The 23875-nt window shown below is 37.7% G+C and overlaps 1 protein-coding gene across 1 annotated transcript in view; it reads right to left on the bottom strand.

Moving 5' to 3' along the window:
- ERC2 (ELKS/RAB6-interacting/CAST family member 2) overlaps positions 1-23875 on the bottom strand; it is a 1300133-nt gene that overhangs the window by 784374 nt on the left and 491884 nt on the right. The window contains exons 7-9 of the mRNA XM_053720736.1: positions 14566-14703; positions 11654-11794; positions 9245-9385 (exon numbers count right to left, since the gene is read on the bottom strand). Coding sequence (XP_053576711.1) covers positions 9245-9385; positions 11654-11794; positions 14566-14703 — 420 coding nt within the window. The remainder of the gene's footprint in view (positions 1-9244; positions 9386-11653; positions 11795-14565; positions 14704-23875) is intronic.

Raw genomic sequence — 23875 nt, 5'->3', positions numbered from 1 at the left:
AGGGATAGTTGTCCGCTTCGCTAGGGTAGAGACTGCTCCCTCCACCTTAGGGACCGTTTGCCACAAGTCCCGTGTAGCGGCATCTATGGGAAACATCTTTTTAAAAACAGGAGGGAGAGAGAACGGTACACCTGGTCTATCCCATTCCTTAGTAATAATTTCTGAAAACCTCTTAGGTATTGGAAAAACATCAGTGTAAACAGGCACTGCATAATATTTATCCAATTTACACAATTTCTCTGAGACTACAATGGCGTCACAGTCATCCAGAGTTGCTAAAACCTCCCTGAGCAACACGCAGAGGTGTTCAAGCTTAAATTTAAATGTAGACATATCAGAATCAGGTTGAAGTGTCTTTCCTGAGTCAGAAATATCACCCACAGATAGAAGCTCTCCTGCCTCGGCTTCTTCACATTGTGAGGGTATATCAGACATAGCTACTAAAGCGTCAGAGAGCTCTGTATTTGTTCTAGCCCCAGAGCTGTCTCGCTTTCCTTGTAACCCTGGCAGTTTGGATAATACCTCTGTAAGGGTATGATTCATAACTGCCGCCATGTCTTGTAAAGTATACGCAATGGGCGCGCTAGATGTACTTGGCGTCCCTTGAGCGGGAGTTATAGGCTCTGACACGTGGGGAGAGTTAGTCGGGATAACTTCCCCCTTGTCAATTTCCTCTGGTGATAAATCTTTTAAAGCCAGAATAAGGTCTTTATAACTTATAGTAAGATCAGTGCATTTGGTACACATTCTAAGAGGGGGTTCCACAATGGCTTCTAAACATAATGAACAAGGAGTTTCCTCTATGTTAGACATGTTTAACAGACTAGTAATGAGACCAGCAAGCTTAGAAAACACTTTAATTAATGTGAAAAAGCAAAATATAAAAACGGTACTGTGCCTTTAAGGGAAAAAAACAAACACAAAAACTGCAAAACAGTGAAAAAAAGCAGTTAGCTCAACGAAATTTTTACAGTGTGTATAATAGACTAAAATAGCATTGCACCCACTTGCAAATGGATGATTAACCCCTCAGACTCAAAAACGAAGCAGAAAAAACGGTAAAACCGTTATAACAGTCACAAGCAAACTGCCACAGCTCTACTGTGGCTCCTACCTTCCCATAAAACGACTTTTGTAGGCACAAAAACCCTTTACAGAGGTCCAATATGTCAGGGGACTCCTTCAGGGAAGTTGGATGTCTCAGAATGTAAAAACTACTGCGTAATTAGAGCAAAAATAGGCCCCTCCCACCATGCACTCAAAGTGAAAGGGCCATAAATAACTACTCCTAGGAGAAATCTAGTCAGCCATGTGGAAAACTAGGCCCCAAATAAAGATTTTTCACCCTTAGTAAAAAACGTTCTTTATATATCATGCAAACGTTTCACATACTAAGCCATAAGAGCAAGTAACATGAATATTACCCTTTACTGCAAACATGATGCCAGTCGTTTGTTAAATCACAATCAGGCTTACCTTAAATATATCAGGTACTGTCAGCATTTTCTAGACCTTATCATCTCTCTAGAAAAAAATATACTGGACATACCTCAGAGCAGTTAATTCTGCAGGCCGTTCCCCCAGCTGAAGTTTTTCCCATACTCTTCAGTTATGTGTGAGAACAGCAGTGGACCTTAGTTACAACCTGCTAAGATCATCAAAAACCTCAGGCAAAACTCTTCTTCTAATTTCTGCCTGATGTAAAAACGGTACAACGCCGGTACCGTTTAAAAATAACAAACCTTTGATTGAAGATAAACTACACTAATTCACCACATCTCTCTTGATACTTCCTTTCTTGAGAGAGCTGCAAGAGAATGAATGGTAGTGGCAGTTAGGGGAGGAGCTATATAGACAGCTCTGCTGTGGGTGATCCTCTTGCAGCTTCCTGTTGGGAAGGAGAATATCCCACAAGTAATGGATGAATCCGTGGACTGGATACACCTTACAAGAGTAAGCAATTCACTTAAAATTAAGCCTACGGGACGATTTATTAAGCAGTCAATGCTGATTTTTCCTCACAAGCTTTCAGGCTCGCCAGAACCAGGAGTTAAGAAGCAGCGGTCATAAGACCGCTGCTCCTTAACTCGTCTGCCACCTCTGAGGTGGAGGACAGCAATCATCCCGATCCGATCGGGATGATTGACACCCCATAGCAGCCGAATTGCCACGAATGTGCAGGGGGTGGCATTGCCCAAGCATTTCACTAGAAATGCTTGTGCAATGATAAATGCCGACATTGTATGCTACAGCAGATCATGTCCGCCTGCACATTGATAAACCGGCCCCTACAAATCAACATACCACTGAATCCCTTGATTTACAAATGCAAAGTGCGCCTAAAAGTGGGAAAGTCTGACTATATATTCCTCTCACTTTGTCCGCACTCTATCTTTGGCTAGATACATATGACAAATATAGAATGTAAAATTATTCAACGAAGAACGAAAATTCTATTAACAATGCAAATGTGTTACGGTTATTTAGGGTCATTATTATAACAAAGTTAAAACAAATTTTGCCCCATTTAAACGCAAATGTAATAGATTACTTGAAGAGGGCATAAACTACTACCTAAAAAAACGCACAGGTTTGAAATGATAACACATGAGAACAACCTTTTATTCGCATGGAGAAATTAATCATAATTGACAGCAGTTCGCCTTCCAAACAGTGCAAATTAATATGTGAATTTATTTTGAAAATTGTTGAGCTGCAGAACTTGGAACATAATACAAAAGAAAATTCTCCTAGCCCTTGATAAAATAGTACTTTGATTTTGTAATATAAAACTCTACCTTGTGCATAGTAAAACAACTTTTGCAATACACTTTCATTATTTATTATGTTTCTTTTACCTGTAATTTAAGTCTGAAAATTGTGAGCTTTCCAGTACTGAAAATCGAAAGAGCACATGGCACACTTCACAAGCCTAACCCAGATGCATATCTGTCCATAATTTTCAGTTTGTTATCATCTCTGCTGAAGCCAAACAATGGTGATTTTGTTACCACGATGAAAGTGGCAAGCCCTGTATTGATTGGCTCCTCCAAATAAAGAAAGTTTGGGTGGAGTATGACCATTGAAAAACAAGTGCAACAAATAAGTTGTTAAATTGTTCTAATAATATTCAGAATTTGCTAAATATCTATTAGAAGACTGTAGAAAAAACATTGTCATTACATGGTGTTTACCCTTTAATTTTTAAATATATATACATGAAAAGGAGCAGAAATATTTGCATTGTACTCCTGTATGTGTTTGTTTTTTAAACAAAGTTAAAAATAGATATTAAAGGTCACTAATTTTAATTAAATTCTAGGTATTAACATACTCTGGGTGTACACACAAAGACACTGCTAGTGAAGAAAGATGCAGTCAGTTATAAGGGAAGACTTATAAAGAGCACTGTATACTCAACATATCAATATACCAGACGTGCACAGGCAAAACATTAATTTTGTCTGAATGATTAGTTTCTGATTTTTTTCAAATGTTCAGTTTGACCGAATTTTGTCCATTCGGGCACTTGGTTCAGATGAATATTGTGTTCAGATTTGTTACTGTTATTTCCAATGTCTAACTGTTGCAAAGGGTTTTAAACACATAGGCCTCAATTACAATCTAATAGTGATTTGCTCCCCAAAAAGCTTTTTGCTTTCCGACCAATTTGGGAGCTGAGTTCCTCAAGTGATCCCAATACTATATTGTTTTGTTTGTTAAAAACTCACACAAAAGCTTCCGAAAAGGACATTTTCATGTGTTAAGTACCTGTTTTCGAAATAGAAATTGGGAGGTATACCGAAACTGACACATATTATTGTGTCATACATTACTGAACACAGCGTCACAAATGTTCGTTCAAGATTATGGGGACGATTTATCAAGGGCTGAACGGCCCTTGATGCCCCTGTTTCCGTGCGAGCCTGAAGGCTCGCGGGTAACAGCAGTTATGAAGCAGCAGTCTTAAGACCGCTGCTACTTAACTGGTCTGCCTGCTCTAAGCGGCGGACAGCAATCAACCCAATCCTATACGATCGGGTTGATTGACACCACCTGCTAGCGGCCGATTGACAGGGGGTGGCATTGCACAAGCAGTTCACTAGAACTGCTTGTGCAATTGTAAATGCCGACAGCGTATCATGTTGGACAGACATTGATAATTCGGCCACTATAATATCACTAATGTAAGTGCAATCACTTTTAAAGGCACGTAACAAGTGATCTAGTTTGGACTCAGTGTGCATGGAAACATGTCCCCTACAAAAATCAGTTCATGGAGGCCCAATATCTTTAAAGGTCTCTTAGAAAGATATAAAACAGTAAAAGTGTTTTGTATAGAAACTGTTCATCCCCATTTTATTTTCAGTTCACTCCAAAATGGAAATGGGTCTTTAACAAACAATTGAAAATAAATATTGTTTAAAACAATCCTTGTAAAGGTTGCAAAGCAACCATATAGGGATAGAAAAAGAGTACACTGTCTGCCAATTCTGAAAACCTATAAGATGCATTTAGATGGGTTAGCAGTGGTGTGGATGGAAACAGATTGCAATAGTTAATTATGAAACTCATGACTACGTGATCTCTTGAAAAACTATGATTTTAATAACGCCAGTACTGTTAGTAACGATCACGATGATCAAGTGCGAGCGTGACTTACAATTAAATATTAATAATAAAATATATAAAACATGCTGTTTGTACATGTTGTTGTCCTGAAGTGATTTAGCAAATAAACTGTTTGGAAACAGCCATGAAATAGTGTTAAAAATGTCCAAAATGCCCTTTCGAGGACTTATCAAAGTGCCTGGAGGTGTCAAAAACGATAAGCCAAAACTGATCTTGAAAATGCAATTTGATTTGCTTACAAATAACAACGCCAAATAACCAGTAAAATTTGTTACTTGGAATTCAAAAACAAATGAACATGTCTTCAAAATAGGCATCAACTAAAGTTTCTAGATAAAATAATGATAAAAATTGATTCTTTTAGCGGGTGATTTCAAAGATGCAATTGATTATGAATAGATTAAAATTTTTATTGGGTAATTTAGTTTCTAAAAAGTATATCAATGTATCTAAATAATTTTAAAATATAATGCATATGAATGAATTATTTGTACTACATATGGCATATATATCATCCAAAGGAGAATGATTATACTTATTTTTGTAACACTGACTTTCTCTAGGATTAATTATATATTTGGAAAAGGTATGTTTAACATGGTTAAATCATCAACTATTGGATTATAGTTTGGACAGATCACTCCCCAGTGACAATAACTTTAAATATTTGATTTTCGATCAGTGAGAAATTCTGTAAATGGATTCTATGACTATTTACTTAAACATGACATGGTGAGAGAAAGGATTTCTTAGACAATTTATCTTTCTTTAGAGGATATTCAAAAAGTAGGTCATATGTTTAATAAGGTAATACATTAGAAAGAATTTACTATTGAAATTTTGGAAGCTTTGATTCTTAGTGTGTCCAAAGAAAATACAGATACTACTGAGCATTAGGGTTGCCACCTCAGCCATGTTTTTCTGGACACTTATGAGTTACACATGCTGCAGGGTGTGCAGGGGGGAACATATATTGTGTTTCTGGACAGCACTATTCATATTCCTTCCTGCATACCCTGCAGCATGTGTAACTTATAAGTGCTCTGTATTTTAAGGGATGGGTGGCAACACTACTGAGCATGCACTTACATCTTTATTAAATTCAGATATAAATTTTTTGTTATGAGGTGGGATTCTGATTAAAAGGGCATTACTAGTAACTCTCTAGTTAATAAAAGTGGATACAAGTGTGCTTTATGAACAACGGTAAAACATTGTTAATAGAACAAGAATAAAGATAGGGTTAAATGGGGGCTCCACACTGACCCTAGTATTTAATGCTAAAAATGGGTTTGATAAGGCTAGCTTATCTGGATTTTCTTTAACAATTTAACATTTTGGATGTTGTTTTTACTACCACACAGTAAGTAGAGTAACAGGAAAAGGTTTTGTTTTTCCTTGATTTCACAGTCTACTGAAACTAGAAATGGTTGTCCATTATCTTCAATTGTAATATATAGTCTGAGTATTGTAGAATCTACAAGTTCATGAGCTAATATTGAGGTAGAGTGTCCTGCACATGAACAACACAAGTTTGGTGGGGGTTTTTTGGAGGTTACATTGTCCTTACTTTAACAGACCTTGAATTTTAAAATATTTAAAATATTCAGTCCTCTTTTGGGTTTTCTAATTTAATTATCTAGTTACAAAATTAATGTTAATAGTTTAGTTAAGATAAATAAAAAAATATTATAACAAAAACTCAAAAAAGTTCCATCATGCATAGGAAAGAGCACAATTTATTTATAAATGTTAACAAAGATAATTATTATTTTTGTGCATGAAAAATAATATTTTAATTCTTTTTATTTTGATTATAAAGCCTACAGGACTTGTGTCTGGGATTAAAAAACTGTCTGCTCACTGGTTGATTAGCAGAATTTCCCCTGCTTTATCGGTTGATAATGACAAGTCTTCACAATCATAAAAAAAATTGATTAATACTTTAAAGATGGTTTACTCCTCATCTTCCAATTGATCACAATCCTCTAGAAAAGCTTATCTAATGACTATTCTACAAAATTCAACATTAAAAGGAACAGTAAAGTAATTCAGATAGAGCATCTAATTACTTTACTGTGAACTGCTGGTGCAATGCCGTCCCCTGCAGATTCGCGGCCAATCGGCAGCTAGCAGGGGGTGTCTGTCACGGATACTAGACAGCTAAGGCAACCCCCTACAACCTCACCCCTGTTGTTTCTCAGTGGTTTTTGGCTCCTCAGAGCAACCACAATCTCTGTAAGCTTTTGTTTGCTTGTTTTGTGAAGAGCTGGTTTATGACCAGGAAAACCCTCCTAGGCTGGCCGGGCTCCTGGAACTCCCAGTCGGCCGCCTCACAACGGACACCCGCCTAACTCCTCTCAGGCTGACCGGGCTCCTGGAACTCCTGGTCGGCCACAGGACAGCAGGACACCCGCTAACTTTACCCCTGGTCGCTCCAGCAGCCCTTTGCCCCAGAGCTCCGCTCTTTTGGGGATTGGTAGCCCCTAGGGAGGACAGGAGCTGTGGCAATTATCAGAGGGGAGCTCCTTTGGGAACTGGGGGTTTTGGACACCCCTAACCCCATAACTTCAACAGACTGTAACTCCGGTCCCCAGTAACGAATCATGCTGATTTTTGGACTGTGGCATCTGGGGATCTTTAAAATGACACCCTGGAAGTGCCGCCACTCCCCCGGGATCACCCCGAAACCGCCACCCCTATATATTGGGATTATGTGAGACTGTGGCTCCTATGGAGGTGCCGGGCTGTCTGGAGGGGCGGGAATGGCGGGAAAATAGTGGGATTGTCCTTATCAAGATGAGCTGTCTGTATACAAGGAGTGAGTGTTTTCAATAAAATCAGTTCTATTTTCGCCTGAATGCTAGTCTCTGTCTAGTTATTTGGGTGGGCTCCTGCTAGAATCACTTTCCTGAGCTACATAGCAGCCTGTTCCAGGCAGAGGAAGGACACTCTGGCAGAGCTACCTAGTCTGGGTAGCTGGAGTCTGCCACAGTACTGGTGCTGTTGGGCATCAAGGGTGGCTACAGGCTGTGTTCACTTGCCAGCTACATAACTGCAGTCGGCAGGGAGGAAGCAGGACCCGTTTGGCGGAGCTACCCAGTCGGGGTACCCGGGGTATCCATCACAGTGTCAATCGACCCGATCATATTCGATCGGGTTGATTTCTGTCCGCGGCCTCAGAGCAGGTGGAAAAGTTATAGAGCAGCGGTCTTTAGACCGCTGCTTTATAACTTCTGTTTCCGGAAACGAGGGGCCTCAAGCTCCATACGGAGCTTGATAAATATGACCCATATTGTCATTAGCTCATATCTGAACATTATTATATGCTTCTGTCCTTTTAGTATTACTAGCAAGTAGAGACAATAATCTTTCTGATAGATCTGATAGACAAAGAGGTACTGCTTTACATAAATGTAATTGTTCTATTATGGAAACAATGTGTGGAAAATAAATAGCTCAAAATTTAAACACCAAATGTTTATCTACATGTGTGCAGGGGGCAGTTACTATAATGTACATTTGGATGGCAGTAGTCAATTAAATCTAGCTATTAAATTCAAATGAGATTCACTTGCGTTCGACATATGTAATGAAATAAGAGTATTCACTCTAATTAGCATTTCAGCATTACACCGGTTGTTAAATAAAAATTAGTTTCAACTGACTCTTAAAAGAAGGACATTAGTAAAACTTCAAGTAGTTGATTGAAAAGAAGCAAATTATTTGCATCTGATTACAATCAAATTAACCAAACTTTGATCATTTCAAAATTGCTCATACACAGTTTTATTTATTTATTTTATTGCTTGAAGTATTAAAGTATTTGAAGAACCGATCTGGAACATAACTCCATGTTTTTCAACTGCATTTTTTTCTTTCTTTTTTTCTCACTAAGGTGGAGTCTTCTTTCAATGTTCCCTAGCAGCTGCTATTGACTTTTTAGTGAAATCTCCCTTTAAAGTTAATAGACCTAAAGAAATTATTTACTTAACAGGATTTCATTTTAATTAATTAAATATTAATTGCTTTAATATTTAGATGCAGATTTTATGCAACCTTCACTAAAAACACTCATAGAGTCCCATTTATCAAGCTCTGTATGGAGCTTGTGGGCCGTGTTTCTGGTGAGTCTTCAGACTCGCAGAAACAGCAGTTATGAAGCAGCGGTCTAAAGACCAATGCTCCATAACCCTGACCGCCTGTTCTGATGAGGTGGACAGAGATCGCCACAATTCCTCCCGATTGAGTACGATCGGGTTGATTGACACCACCCTGCTGGCGGCCGATTGGCCGCGAGTCTGCAGGGGGTGGCATTGCACCAGCAGCTCACAAGAGCTGCTTGTGCAATGCTGAATACGGAGAGCGTATTGCTTTCCGCATTCAGCAATGTCTGTCGGACCTGATCCGCACTGTCGGATCAGGTCCGACAGACATTTGATAAATAGGCCTCATAGTTTGTGACTTAAATGAAAATTAAACCCTAAATACATTTTATGCATCTCCATATAATTATGAGAACCACCATTTTGGAACCTAAGTTAAACTGCAGGGAAATAGCTACGCTGTAAATTAATTTTATATATGTTACTTTTCCCAAGTATCTACATACCTTTTTCAACTGTGCTTCCAACTTACTGCATTCTTCTTTCTTTTGTTCAATGGCTAATTCAAGAGATTTTAATTTGGAGTCTCGCTTCAGTCCTGATGAGGTCAAGGTTGATGCATGCTCTTTCAAGTCAATTAAACTTGACTATGAATTTATTTAAATAAAGAGAAATAAAAAAAAAAAAACATGTGTAATATATATTTATTATTTACTTACACTCATACAAAACATGATAATATCTATAAATAAATATTTTTGAGCTGAATACTGAAGTCAAAACATGAAAATGTAATTTAATTTTCACATTGCAGTCTATTAAAATCTATTAAAAAGTCATGCAAATAAGCAAACAGATTTTTGTGGGGTTATCAAATTCAGGACAATTTAAATTTCTTTGAAAACCTTGAAGAAAACAAGAATTGAGTGTTTTGTATGTGTTTTTAACAGTAGCTTTGCATCATGTTAAATTGACCATAACTTTGTTCTGAATGAATTTGTCTGTGGTTTTCCACTCCATCGCAAAACACCTTTTTTGATCAGCTCTTCTTGTGAGTTTTGGACTTTTCTAATTAAATAGCTTTTTGGTTTATTACACTTTTGGTGCCTGCTCATATCACATGTTCATAAACTCAATCACTTCCTGGTTTAAGAAGTTAAAATATAATTCAAATCAAATTTCCAAACTATGAACCTGGCACACAACTGACATACAACCATCAGAATGTGCATCTATTATTGAAATTAAGTGTCTGTTAAACAATGTAAATGATGGATTTACTCAAAATGTACAGGACATTAATTGATAATATTGGATAGATGATAAAACTGCAGTAAAACATTTGGCAAACATTGGGCTAGATTACAAGTGGAGCGCTAAATTATCGTGCTCCCTCAAATGGGCAAATTTGCCCGTTTGCGGGAGCTAGATAATAAACCACCAATGTGGCTGGTTATTGCTACCGCGAGCTTGCGATAGCAATTAGTGGTTATAAAATAACCAGAGATCAGATCTCTGGTTAATGTTATAAATGTGCCCCAAATGGCCCCAAAATACTGTCTAGTGTAGTTTATTAAAAAAGAAAGATGGCAGCATTTAATAAAAATAAAGTAAATCTAGCCACCAATAAAGCAAGTGCTACCAAGGGTGCTGAACCTAAAATGGGCCGGCTCGCCCTAACCTGTTTAAATGTATAGGTTTACTAGTAAAACTAATGAAACTAAATTACAGAATGTTGCATTTATACAGGAGACGTTGCCAATAAACATAACTTTCATAGATCTCTTCTATTGGTGTAACTATGGGGGATTATAATCTTTAGGTAATTTTGTAGATTTATAAATTTTTCTATACGATTATGATCAACCACTATATTTTTGGTATATGTTGCATTGTCTGGAGGGTATTAATTCATCATTTAATAATGTTTTTTTTTTTTATTTTGATGATCACCTAAATATTTACAGAAGACCTTACTTTTAGTTCAATGACCTATAATTTAATATATTCTAACCAACATATAAACATTGTTACAAGCCCACTTCCTGTGTCATATCTGTATCTTTTGCATACATTATCCACTTTGGTAGCAAAAATTTTAAAATTGAAAATATATATAATATACTCTGGTGAACCAATGTTTAGAGAGACATTCTAGTGTAAAAAATAAAATGCTCTATCTCATTAGATAATTTTATTATTACAAGAATAATCAATTCTCAACCATTGTTTATTAATAATAAAATGGTCTAAAGATTAAAGGGATATGAAACCCAATTTTTTTTTAATTTCATGATTCAGATTAGGGGGCCGATTTATCACGGCCCAGATGGGACTGTATACCCCTGTTTCCACGCGAGTCTTCAGGCTCACCGGAAACAAAAGTTAAGAAGCAGCGGTCTTAAGACCACTGCTTCTTAAATCGTCCGCCCCCTATGAGGCTACGGACATCAATCCGCCCGATCGAATACGATCGTGTTGGTTGACACCCCGTGCTAGCAGCCGATTGGCCGCCAATCTGCAGGGGGCGGCATTGCACAAGCAGTTCACCAGAACTGCTTGTGCAATGTTAAATGCCGACAGCGTATGCTGTCGGCATTCTGCGATGCAGGGAGGACATAATTCGCTATGGCCAATCATATCCGCCCGGGGTATGATAAATCTACCCCAGAGCATGCAATTTTAAGCAACTTTCTAATTTACTCCTATAATCAATTTTTCTTCATTCTCTTGGTATCTTTATTTGAAAAAGAAGGAATGCAAGTTTTGGAGCCAGCCCATTTTTGGTTCAGCACCTGGTTAGTGCTTGTTAATTGGTGGTTATTATCTGTTTCTATCTGAATCATATCCCTTTCAATTGTTATATTAATACACTATAACATTGTTGTTAAGAATAAAATGTGTTCTGCCCTTACCTCTTTTTCTGTTAATTCAGCTTGTAATGCATTGACTTTTTCTTTTAAATCTTTGTTTTCTTTTTTGTAGGTTTCAATCTCTTCAAGCCTTTGTCGGTCATCTTTTTCCCTCTGCTCTTTTAAACGTTCTATGATTCTTTCCTATACAAATAAACAATAAGTACAATATCAATGCAATAATCAATAAAACTAATCATCCCAGAAATGTAAGGATTTAAGATTTTTTATATCCAAATTTCAGAACATTTAAATTTTGTGAATAACAGAGTCATTATTAATATTAGTCTAAGTTCACAAAAAGTTATATAAACTAGTCTTTCACGAAGTTCTGTTTGTTCAGTTAACCAGAAACGCTATGGTGATCCTCCAGATACCTACATTGTTTGGGGTAATTCTTCATTAGAGGAAAAGGCTCTAACTTTAAGAAAAAAACATGTTATACTATAGATAGAGCTGGGTATGCTATTTATTTTGCAGCCCTGCATCATCTGGTATTGCAAGTCGATTGTAAAATAGTTTTACCAGTGAATGCTAGTGTGGCAACAATTTTTAGTGGAAGGGCTCAAAAGGTATGTACTATTTCTGCCTCTTAAATTCTGCCCGGTCAACTGTAAGTGCTATTATTGTGAAGTAGAAGTATCCAGAAACAACAACAGCACAACCACAAAGTGGTAGCCCATGCAATCTCATAGAGCTGGACTGCTGAGTGCTAAAGTGAGTAGCACAAAGCAAGATTCATGAAATGGTTTGACAAGTTTGTTGTTGAGGAACTCAAGTGACTACACAGAGTCCTGACCTCAAACTTACTGTAACACCTTTGGGATGAATTGGAATGCCGATTGCAAGCCAAACCTTCTTGTCCAACTCCATATTAATGCCTATGGTTTTGGAATGAAATGTCCAACAAGCTCCATATTAATGCTTATGGTTTTGGAATGAAATGTCCAACAAGCTCCATATTAATGCTTATGGTTTTGGAACTAAATGCCCAACAAGCTCTTATATATGTGATGGCGGTCAGGTCTACACATACATTTGGCCATATAGTCTATTAAAGGGGAGACATTTTTATAGTAAAATGCACCTTCCTACTCTGGTGTTCAAAAACCCAGAATAGTATTTATTTTTTAACACTGACAATTTCAGTCTGAAAATGGTGAAATAAACCACCTAAAATATATAAAATAATTTGTTATAGACAGTCCGGGAACTCTAGCCAGTTACTAAAAAATGAATGTTCCCATCAGCTATATAAGTTTAGATGCCAAAATTATTTTAATTACATTAACCATTTTTTTAAAAAAAATGTTATATGCATGGCCAAACTAAAAAAACACATTTCTATTTCATATGCATTTGTATTGGCAAGATTCTGTTGTAAACTAAACAATATCGTTATGAGTAGTAATTTGCATATTTTATCACAGTAGCTGGAACCAAATTGCAGCCATTGATAACAATATTCAAAAACGAAATGACGTGCCTGCTATGTGTTTATAGCAATAATGAATTGTAATAATCAGACCCTAAAGATCAGTTTTTCATGACATTTTAACTTCTTTCACAGAGTTATTAAAAAGGGAGTTAATAATTAAATATGTTTTCCTTTAACCCTTTTGCTGCTGAGACATTTTTACACTCTTCTATAGCTGGTTTAGGTTGTTGGGCTTTCACAGTTACACATAAATTCCAACTTTTTCTGTAATGTTCCCACATAAACTATACCTCTTTTTTAGCAGACCAAACATCTTTAGAAAATAACTAGTTTGTGAAAAATGACATGAAGATCACTAGCTAATTAAAGGGAGGTTGACTATCTCATTTTAAAGGGGGGAATTCCCTATTTTCTAGAGGGGTCTCATTCATTTCTAAATAAATCAGAGGGTGAGCTTTGTTAAATCCCCTCTCCTCACTACTAGAAATCAGCTGCATCCATTAAAGAATGAGTTTCTTAGCTTTAACATAGTTTAAATAGTGGATCAGACTTATGCACAAAGAAGTTTTAAGCTATCAACTGGGTCATTTCTAGATTACATTTTGTGCATTGGGATACTCAGAATTCTAAATAAATCAATGTAAAACAATCTGTAGCTGGTGCCTATTTTTGTTGTGGGAAAAAAAGGCAAACTTTATCTGTACTTGTTAGATGTGTGCATAATTATAAATCTCGCACAATGGGGTCAATTTAACAACTGCCGGGCGGACATAATTCACGGTGGCAAAAATGGTGGCAATCAATACTTTGGGTTGTCTACTAAAAAAAAATATACATGTGAAGGGTTATTCAGGGATTACTGACAGATATCAGTGTTACAATGTAACTCGCTAATTTTGGGGAAAAAAATGGTTTGGAAATAGCAAAGTGCTACTTGTACTTATTGCCCTATAGCTTGCAAAAAAAGCATAGAACATGTAAACATTTGGTATTTCTAAACTCAGGACAAAATTTAGAAACTTTTTAGCATGGGTGTTTTTTGGTGGTTGTAGATGTGTAACAGATATTGGGGGTCAAAGCTAGAAAAAGTGTGTGTTTTTTTCCATTTTTCCATCATATTTTATAATTATTTTTATAGTAAATTATATTATATGATAAAAATAATGGTATCTTTAGAAAGTCTATTTAATGGTGAGAAATATGGTATATAATATGTGTGGGTACAGTAAATGAGTAAGAGGAAAATTACAACTAAACATAAAAACCGCTGAAATGTAAAAATAGCCCTGGTCCCTAACGGTAAGAAAATTGAAAAATGGTCTAATCACTAAGAAGGGGTTAAAAGGGTTAATTAAATGCCATATATGCACCCCTTACTTCGTATGCTAATAATTATAAGGAACATAGTTTATCATTTTACTATGGCAATTATCCTTAAATGATTTAACCAAATGTATTTCAGGGTTAAAACAATTACCTTCTCAGAAAGTGCCTCTTCTAGAGTTGCCAAGGCTGTATCGGTATTACTGGAATCAGTCTGCAACGACTTCACTCTATCTTTAAGATTGCTGAGTTGTTTATCTTTGTCTCGTAACTGCTCCTGGAGATTTTCAATCTATCAAGGAGAAAAAAAACAAGACCTGTTGAATTGACATTTATATTGCAACTTATTTCTAATATTTTCTTATTTCTAAACTATTATGTATTTCTCATTTCTTCATATTTGTCAAAAGTTTAAAGCTTACTATGCAATGTGTATAACTCTGTATTGTGACCAAGTCAACAAGAGATTGTTCATCAGAAGGAAAAAGATACACAAAATCTGCCCTATTCCAATCCATTTGAAGAGCATTACAAAGAGCCAGATTACAAGTGGAGCGCTAAATATCGCTTTCATGAAATCGATATTTGCGCTTCACTGTATAATACCAGTGCACGCTAATGTGGGCTGGTATTACAAGTTGTTAGCAATGCGAACACAAGCTCACGTCAGCATTACTGGGACGCATTGCGCTCACGAGAGCACTCTTCAAAATGCTCCAATGGGGACCTCCTTATGATGCCGTCAGAGACGACATCAGAACCAAAACACAGCGAAGGGGGTAAGTAGCGTAGCGATGGCGGAATGTTTAAATATATATGTATATTCTTATATACATATATATTTATGTGTTAATATGTGTATATACACATATTAACAAGGAAATATATATGTATATAAGCATATACATATATATTTACTGGGAACACACAGTTCCTATAGACCGCAATGTAAACACACTTTTCAGAGCTGTTTTTTTTCTAACACCCCACTCCTGCCAACTTTACCCCAAAAATACTGCCTAGTGTAGTTATTTTACTAAAAAAATAAAGAAACTGCTATCTATCCGCAAGATTACGAGTTTTACGTTATGAGTGAAAAAGCAGCGTTATGGCTCTTTTTCACTACCGCTTGTATTACGAGTCTTGCAGGTTTAGCTGCACCGCACACTTTTTTGGCCAGAGCGCAACGTAACTACCGCAGCTTTCCAAAAGTCCTTTTTCAATGGGACTTCCACAGCGCCGGTATTATGAGTTTGCCTGGGAGGCCGAAAAGTGAGCGGTACAACCTAAAACTACAAGAACCATAACGTAAACTGAAAGTCAGTAGTTATGGGTTTTATGCTACAACACCGTAACATAAAACTAAAGTGATAAAAAGTACACTAACACCCATAAAACTACCTATTAACCCCTAAACCAAGGCCCTCCTGCATCGCAAACACTAAAATAAAATTATTAACCCCTAATCTGCCGCTCCGGACATCGCCGCCACTATAATAAACATATTAACCCCTAACCGCTGCACCCCCGCATCGTAATTACTAGTTAAATATTATAACCCCTAATCTGCCGTAACATCGCCGCAACCTACATTACTGTTATTAACCCCTAATCTGCTGTCCCTAACATTACAGCAACCTACATTAATGTTAATAACCCCTAATCTGCTGCCCACAAAATCGCCTAATCTGCTGCCCACAAAAGGCTAGGGTTTTTTTTAATGGGGGGGGGACTTTTTATTTTGATAGGGCTATTATATTAGGCGTAATTATATTAAATATTTGATCATTTCTTTTTTTATTTTGTGTAACTTAGTGTTTGATTTTTTCTGTAATGTAGTTAATTGTATTTAATTAATGTAATTTATTTAATTGTAGTGTAAGGTAAGGTGTTAGTGTAAGACAGGTTAGGTTTTATTTTACAGGTAAATTTGTATTTATTTTAGCTAGGTAGCTAGTAAATAGTTAATAACTATTTACTAACTAGTCTACCTAGTTAAAATAAATACAAACTTAGCTGTGAAATAAAAATAAAACCTAAGATAGATACAATGTAACTATTAGTTATATTGTAGCTAGCTTAGGGTTTATTTTATAGGTAAGTATTTAGTTTTAAATATGAATTATTTAGTTATTAATAGTAGGTTTTATTTAGATTTATTTTAATTACATTAAAGTTAGGGGTGTTAGGGTTAGACTTAGGGTTAGGGGTTAATAACTTTAGTATATTGACAGCGACGTTGGGGGCGGAAGATTAGGGGTTAATAACTGTAATGTAGGTGACGGCGTTGTCGGGGGCGGCAGATTAGGGGTTAATAAGTGTAGGTAGGTGGCGGCGATGTCGGGGTGGCAGATTATGGGTTAATAAGTGTAGATAGGTGGCGGCGATGTCGGGGGCGGCAGATTAGGGGTTAATAAGTATAATGTAGGTGCCGGCGAAGTTGGGGGCGGCAGATTAGGGGTGTTTAAACTCGGGTTTATGTTAGGGTGTTTTACGCTCCTTTTTTGCAGGTGCTAGACTTTTTTTTCAGCCGGCTCTTCCCATTGATGTCTATGGGGAAATCGTGCATGAGCACGTAAAACCAGCTCAAAGCAGCGCTGGTATTGAAGTGCGGTATGGAGCTCAATTTTGCTTAACGCTCACTTATTGCCAGCTAACGCCGGGTTTTTGCAAACCTGTAATAGCAGCGCTATAGGGAGGTGAGCGGTGACAATAACTTGCAAGTTAACACCGAGCAGCTCTTACCGCAAAACTTGTAATCTAGCCGTTTATTTTTTAATAAAATACACTAGACTCTATTTTTGGGGCACATTTATATAATTAACCAGAGATCTGATATAAGAGCTAATTGCTACAGTGAGCTCGTGAAAGCAATAACCAGCCACTTCTAATGGTTGATTAATTATCTCGCGCCCACAAACGGGCAAATTTGCCCATTTGCAGGTGCACGATAATTTAGTGCTCCACTTGTAATCTAGCCAAAAGTGTCCTGGAAAGCTGTTTTTGTATCTGAGGCCATAAAACGAATTAAGAAACCCTGTGAAATGTGGTTTCTTCTATTTCTTTTGTAGGTTTAGCAAAATGCTTCTGTTATATTGTATACACAATCTGACTATCTTTATTAATTTAATATCACTTTGTTTAATTGATTTTAATGATTAAAGTAAAAAAGAAACCAGATCAGTTGAACTTGCCTACAATACTAAGGCACGGTACTTCGGATTCAGTGAGCTTTCACTCTGCTATGTTATACAGCTATTTGAAAAACTTTATGTGCAGTTTCCACAAAATTATTTTAAATAATAATATAATTGAGTGTTATTTAAGGTGACCAGACGTCCCTATTTTTACAGACAGTCCTGAATTTGGGCCGTTTGTCCCCATTTTTATTTTATTTTTTGTTAGGGACAGTCCTAAATTTGGTCAGTTTGTCCCCTAATATTTTTAAAGGGCTAAGCTCTGCTGTCCTAGAATGGGGTCTATCTATCAAGCTCCATATGAAGCTTGAGGGCCCGTGTTTCTGGCGAGTCTTCAGGCTCGCCAGAAACACCAGTTATGAAGCAGCGGTCTAAAGACCGCTGCTCCATAACCTGTCCTGCTCTGAGGAGGAGGACAGACATCGCCGCAATTCAACCCGATCGAATACGATCGGGTTGATTGACACCCCCCTGCTAGCGGCCGATTGGCCGCGAATCTGCAGGGGGCGGCGTTGCACCAGCAGTTCACAAGAGCTGCTGGTGCAATGCTGAATGCGGAGAGTGTATTGCTCTCCGCATTCAGCGAGGTCTGTCAGACATGATCCGCAATATCAGATCATGTCCGACAGGCCTTTCATAAATAGGCCCCATTGTCCTGAATTTGCCGGAATGGTTTTTGTGTTCCTTGTCCCGATGTGTAAATGACAGGAACCAACTTCACGTTCCACAAATCAGCTGCAGTTACTTCTCTGATCCAGCAGAGGTCGCTGTTGCATATCACAATTTACATTGCCAGTGACAGCAGGAAGTGGTCCTTCACTTGCTCTTTGCCTTGTGAAGGATACTTGGCATGACGCTGGAGGAGGAGGGTAGAATGAGCCTGGTCCATTTTTACTGTTTAGTTTTATTGACCAGCCAGGTGATAGAGCTGGGGCAGTCCCTGGTGGCTTATAGGGACATTCCGGTCAAAATTTAAATGCACATAGATGAATTACATATCTAAATATTAAAAATTGTTTCCAATATACATTTATTATAAAAAATGTTTCTACTAAAAGTTATCACTGTTTTAGTGCTAGCCTTTTTTCCTGCACGTGCATGTGAAGCATAGCTAGATATTGTCAGTGCACCAGTGTCTGTAACAAACTGAATTTAAAGTTCGCAGTCTCACAGCACCTTGCAATTAAGGGAAACCAATAATTCCAATTAGGATTCTTAACAAACAGTTCAAAATAGGAGGAACATGGTTTAGTTAATGTGACACAACTGGTAAATAGGGAACGGGACAGCCCAAAGGTTATAGACTTTGGGAAAGCCCAAGAACAATTTCAGTGCAAGAAAGAGCATTTTTATGCATACCTACAAATAAGAGATTACTGCCTGAAACTCATAAGACTGTATGGGAAAATATGGGACTATCCAGCTCTGCTACCAGTATTTAGCGCATACAATAAATTCTCTATATCGCCATTATAAAATATTATAAAACACACAGAATATGAGGATCAATTGGGAAAAATTATATTAAAATGGAATGACATGTATTTCCCGGATTTGACAACACAGATTATTCTAAAAAGCATAGGAATAGTAGAAAGAGCCACTATGACAATGACCCTGCGTGAACAGCATGTTAAAATAATATGGATGACATATATTACACCTGAAATAATGTCTAAATGGGGTAAGGATCATAGTGGATATAAATGTGAGAAATGCAGAAGGAATAAAGCCAATCTAATTCATTGCTTATGGGCATGCCCGAAATTACAAAGATTTTGGAGAATGGTATCATATTGGGCTAATAAAATTTGTAATGAACAGCTGATATTACAAGCAGACCATGTTATATTTTTAAATTTAAAAAAAAATGAAGCCACACAATGTAAAATCTTCTTTTCAATGCTAATTATATTAAGTAGGAATCTGATCCTAAAAGGATGGAAGAGCGAACGAGCACCATCACTTAAAGGATTACTGTTTTTTTCCTTTTTCATTACACAATAATAACATATTTTATTTCATTATCATCTATTAAAACGTAGTAACCTATATTTTCATAAAAACGAAGCTTACAAACCTTATTTTTTTAATAAATCTTACCCAGCCATGACGTCACCTTTTCCAGCCCACCATTTTCAGGCATTGTTTGTATAAACTTAGTAACCAATTAAATTTAGATCCTATGCATATCATTAACAGCATAATTCTAGAGTGAGCATAATTTTACGCTTGCATTAGAGACAAAAATCTATTCAATCGGTTATCCAGACTTTATATAATTTATAAAATTCACAATTCAAAAAGTATTGTGACTTTTATAAATCTTTAATAACAGTAACTTATTGTTTGGGGATCATAATTGTTTGCGATCCGTTTAAGATTTTCTAATTTTAGCTCGTTTGTGTCAAGGGAGATTCTATTTGGTATAACATACTGCCAATTATAATATAGCTAAATAAAATTATTCTGTTTCAAAGTAAGTATTGTTTGCTCGTTTATTCTAGGGCAATTCTGGAAGCGTTCTTAAGCTAAGTACTTACGTTATGCGCGCAGCTCACTCGACTGCTGCTGTGTAGATTAGATTTGCCTAATTCAACTGCAGATGGTGACGTTTCCTGTGACGCTGCGCTAACTCACGCATGCGCAGTACTTCAGAAACACGCCATCTTACAACTGCAGTTGTCAGCACGGATTGGGAATCCGTAAAGGCTGACATACAAGTAGGTTTGGAAAAAATTAAAATTTCAAACTAATTTATTTTAAAAATGGTACATATTTAATGAAGAAGATACATTAGAAAAAAATAGATTTATACCTATACTACAATGTAATTTGAATTTCATTTATGACTACAGTGTCCCTTTAAAGTACTGAAAAATACAGTGCAGAAACAATTTTTGATTGAACAAAATGATATCTGGTATAATTTAGAGGTCAATGTCAGAAGGTTCTTTGAGATGTGGAAATTTTGGATTAAGATGCAGGATAGAGATACACAAAACGAACTAATCTCAAGGTTCGAAAATACCACATACTTAATGGAGAGTAGGCTTAGAGAGGAGTGGCTATGAACTGGGGAGGGGAGGAGAAAGATAATTCAATAAGAATTTATTTGTATTTCTCTTTGCTCATTCCTCTTCTTCTTACCCGTGTTTCAACCACTGACAAAGAGGGTAAAAACTGTCTGAAAGTAATATTATGAATTTGTTTTCTTGTTTGTTATAATCTTTGATTAAATCCAAGTCTGTACATTTATGATAAAATATCAATAAAAATTATATGGAAACTAAAATGTTAAAAAGTATACTAATACACATAAACTACCTATTAACCCCTAAACCGCAACCCCCCCGCATTGCAAACACTATATTAAACCTATTAACCCCTAATCTGCCGCCCACCCAAATCACGACTATTAAATAGACCTATTAACCCCTAATCTGACGCTCCCCGACATCGCTGACACTAAATATAATTATTAACCCCTATTCCGCCGATTCCCAACATCGCTGACACTAATAAAAGTTATTAACCCCTGATCCGCCGCCCCTGACATCGTCGACACCTAAATAAACCTATTGACCCCTAAACCGCCGGCCCCCCACATCGCCAACACTATAAAAAAGTATTAACCCCTAAACCTTCAGTCCCCAAAATTGTAATTACTAAACTAAACCTATTAACCCCTAAACTGCCGGTCCCCCCACATCGCAAAACACTAAATTAAACTATTAACCCCTAAACCTAACACCCCCTAACTTTAAATTAAAATTATAATATAACTATCTTAAAATAAATAAAAACTACAAAAAAAAACACTACGAAACTATTTAAAAAATATAAAATGAAAAATAAAAAAAAACTGTAAGCTGACAAAAAAAAACAGAATTTATGCTTACCTGATAAATTACTTTCTCCAACGGTGTGTCCGGTCCACGGCGTCATCCTTACTTGTGGGAATATCTCTTCCCCAACAGGAAATGGCAAAGAGTCCCAGCAAAGCTGGCCATATAGTCCCTCCTAGGCTCCGCCCACCCCAGTCATTCGACCGACGGACAGGAGGAAATATATAGGAGAAACCATATGGTACCGTGGTGACTGTAGTTAGAGAAAATAATTCATCAGACCTGATTAAAAAACCAGGGCGGGCCGTGGACCGGACACACCGTTGGAGAAAGTAATTTATCAGGTAAGCATAAATTCTGTTTTCTCCAACATTGGTGTGTCTGGTCCACGGCGTCATCCTTACTTGTGGGAACCAATACCAAAGCTTTAGGACACGGATGAAGGGATGGAGCAAATCAGGTTACCTAAACGGAAGGCACCACGGCTTGCAAAACCTTTCTCCCAAAAATAGCCTCCGAAGAAGCAAAAGTATCAAATTTGTAAAATTTGGCAAAAGTGTGCAGTGAAGACCAAGTCGCTGCCTTACATATCTGGTCAACAGAAGCCTCGTTCTTGAAGGCCCATGTGGAAGCCACAGCCCTAGTGGAGTGAGCTGTGATTCTTTCAGGAGGCTGCCGTCCGGCAGTCTCATAAGCCAATCGGATGATGCTTTTAAGCCAAAAGGAAAGAGAGGTAGAAGTCGCTTTTTGACCTCTCCTTTTACCAGAATAAACAACAAACAAAGAAGATGTTTGTCTGAAATCTTTTGTAGCCTCTAAATAGAATTTTAGAGCACGGACTACGTCCAAATTGTGTAACAAACGTTCCTTCTTTGAAACTGGATTCGGACATAAAGAAGGTACAACTATCTCCTGGTTAATATTCTTGTTAGAAACAACCTTTGGAAGAAAACCAGGCTTAGTACGCAAAACCACCTTATCTGCATGGAACACCAGATAGGGCGGAGAACACTGCAGAGCAGATAACTCTGAAACTCTTCTAGCAGAAGAAATAGCAACCAAAAACAAAACTTTCCAAGATAGTAACTTAATATCTATGGAATGTAAAGGTTCAAACGGAACCCCTTGAAGAACTGAAAGAACTAGATTTAGACTCCAGGGAGGAGTCAAAGGTCTGTAAACAGGCTTGATCCTAACCAGAGCCTGAACAAATGCTTGAACATCTGGCACAGCTGCCAGTCTTTTGTGTAGTAAGACAGATAAAGCAGAGATCTGTCCCTTTAGAGAACTTGCAGATAATCCTTTCTCCAAACCTTCTTGTAGAAAGGAGAGAATCTTAGGAATTTTTATCTTATTCCATGGGAATCCTTTGGATTCACACCAACAGATATATCTTTTCCATATTTTATGGTAAATCTTTCTAGTTACCGGTTTTCTGGCCTGAACCAGAGTATCTATCACAGAATCTGAAAACCCACGCTTCGATAGAATCAAGCGTTCAATCTCCAAGCCGTCAGCTGGAGGGAGACCAGATTTGGATGTTCGAATGGACCCTGAACAAGAAGGTCCTGTCTCAAAGGTAGCTTCCATGGTGGAACCGATGACATATTCACCAGGTCTGCATACCAAGTCCTGCGTGGCCACGCAGGAGCTATCAAGATCACCGAGGCCCTCTCCTGATTGATCCTGGCTACCAGCCTGGGAATGAGAGGAAACGGTGGAAATACATAAGCTAGGTTGAAGGTCCAAGGTGCTACTAGTGCATCTACTAGAGTCGCCTTGGGATCCCTGGATCTGGACCTGTAGCAAGGAACCTTGAAGTTCTGACGAGACGCCATCAGATCCATGTCTGGAATGCCCCATAATTGAGTTATTTGGGCAAAGATCTCCGGGTGGAGTTCCCACTCCCCCGGATGGAATGTCTGACGACTCAGAAAATCTGCCTCCCAGTTTTCCACACCTGGGATGTGGATCGCAGACAGGTGGCAGGAGTGATCCTCCGCCCATTGAATTATTTTGGTCACTTCTTTCATCGCCAGGGAACTCCTTGTTCCCCCCTGATGATTGATATACGCAACGGTCGTCATGTTGTCTGATTGGAATCTTATGAATCTGGCCTTTGCTAGTTGAGGCCAAGCCCTGAGAGCATTGAATATCGCTCTCAGTTCTAGAATGTTTATTGGGAGAAGAGACTCTTCCCGAGACCATAGACCCTGAGCTTTCAGGGATTCCCAGACCGCGCCCCAGCCCACTAGACTGGCGTCGGTCGTGACAATGACCCACTCTGGTCTGCGGAAGCTCATTCCCTGGGACAGATGGTCCAGGGTCAGCCACCAACGGAGTGAATCTCTGGTCTTCTGATCTACTTGAATCATTGGAGACAAGTCTGTATAGTCCCCATTCCACTGTTTGAGCATGC

This window comes from Bombina bombina, chromosome 7 (genome assembly GCF_027579735.1).
Source record: "Bombina bombina isolate aBomBom1 chromosome 7, aBomBom1.pri, whole genome shotgun sequence".
Taxonomy (NCBI): domain Eukaryota; kingdom Metazoa; phylum Chordata; class Amphibia; order Anura; family Bombinatoridae; genus Bombina; species Bombina bombina.
Note: the sequence above shows the minus strand (reverse complement) of the source record. Positions and strands in the feature narration are given on the sequence as shown.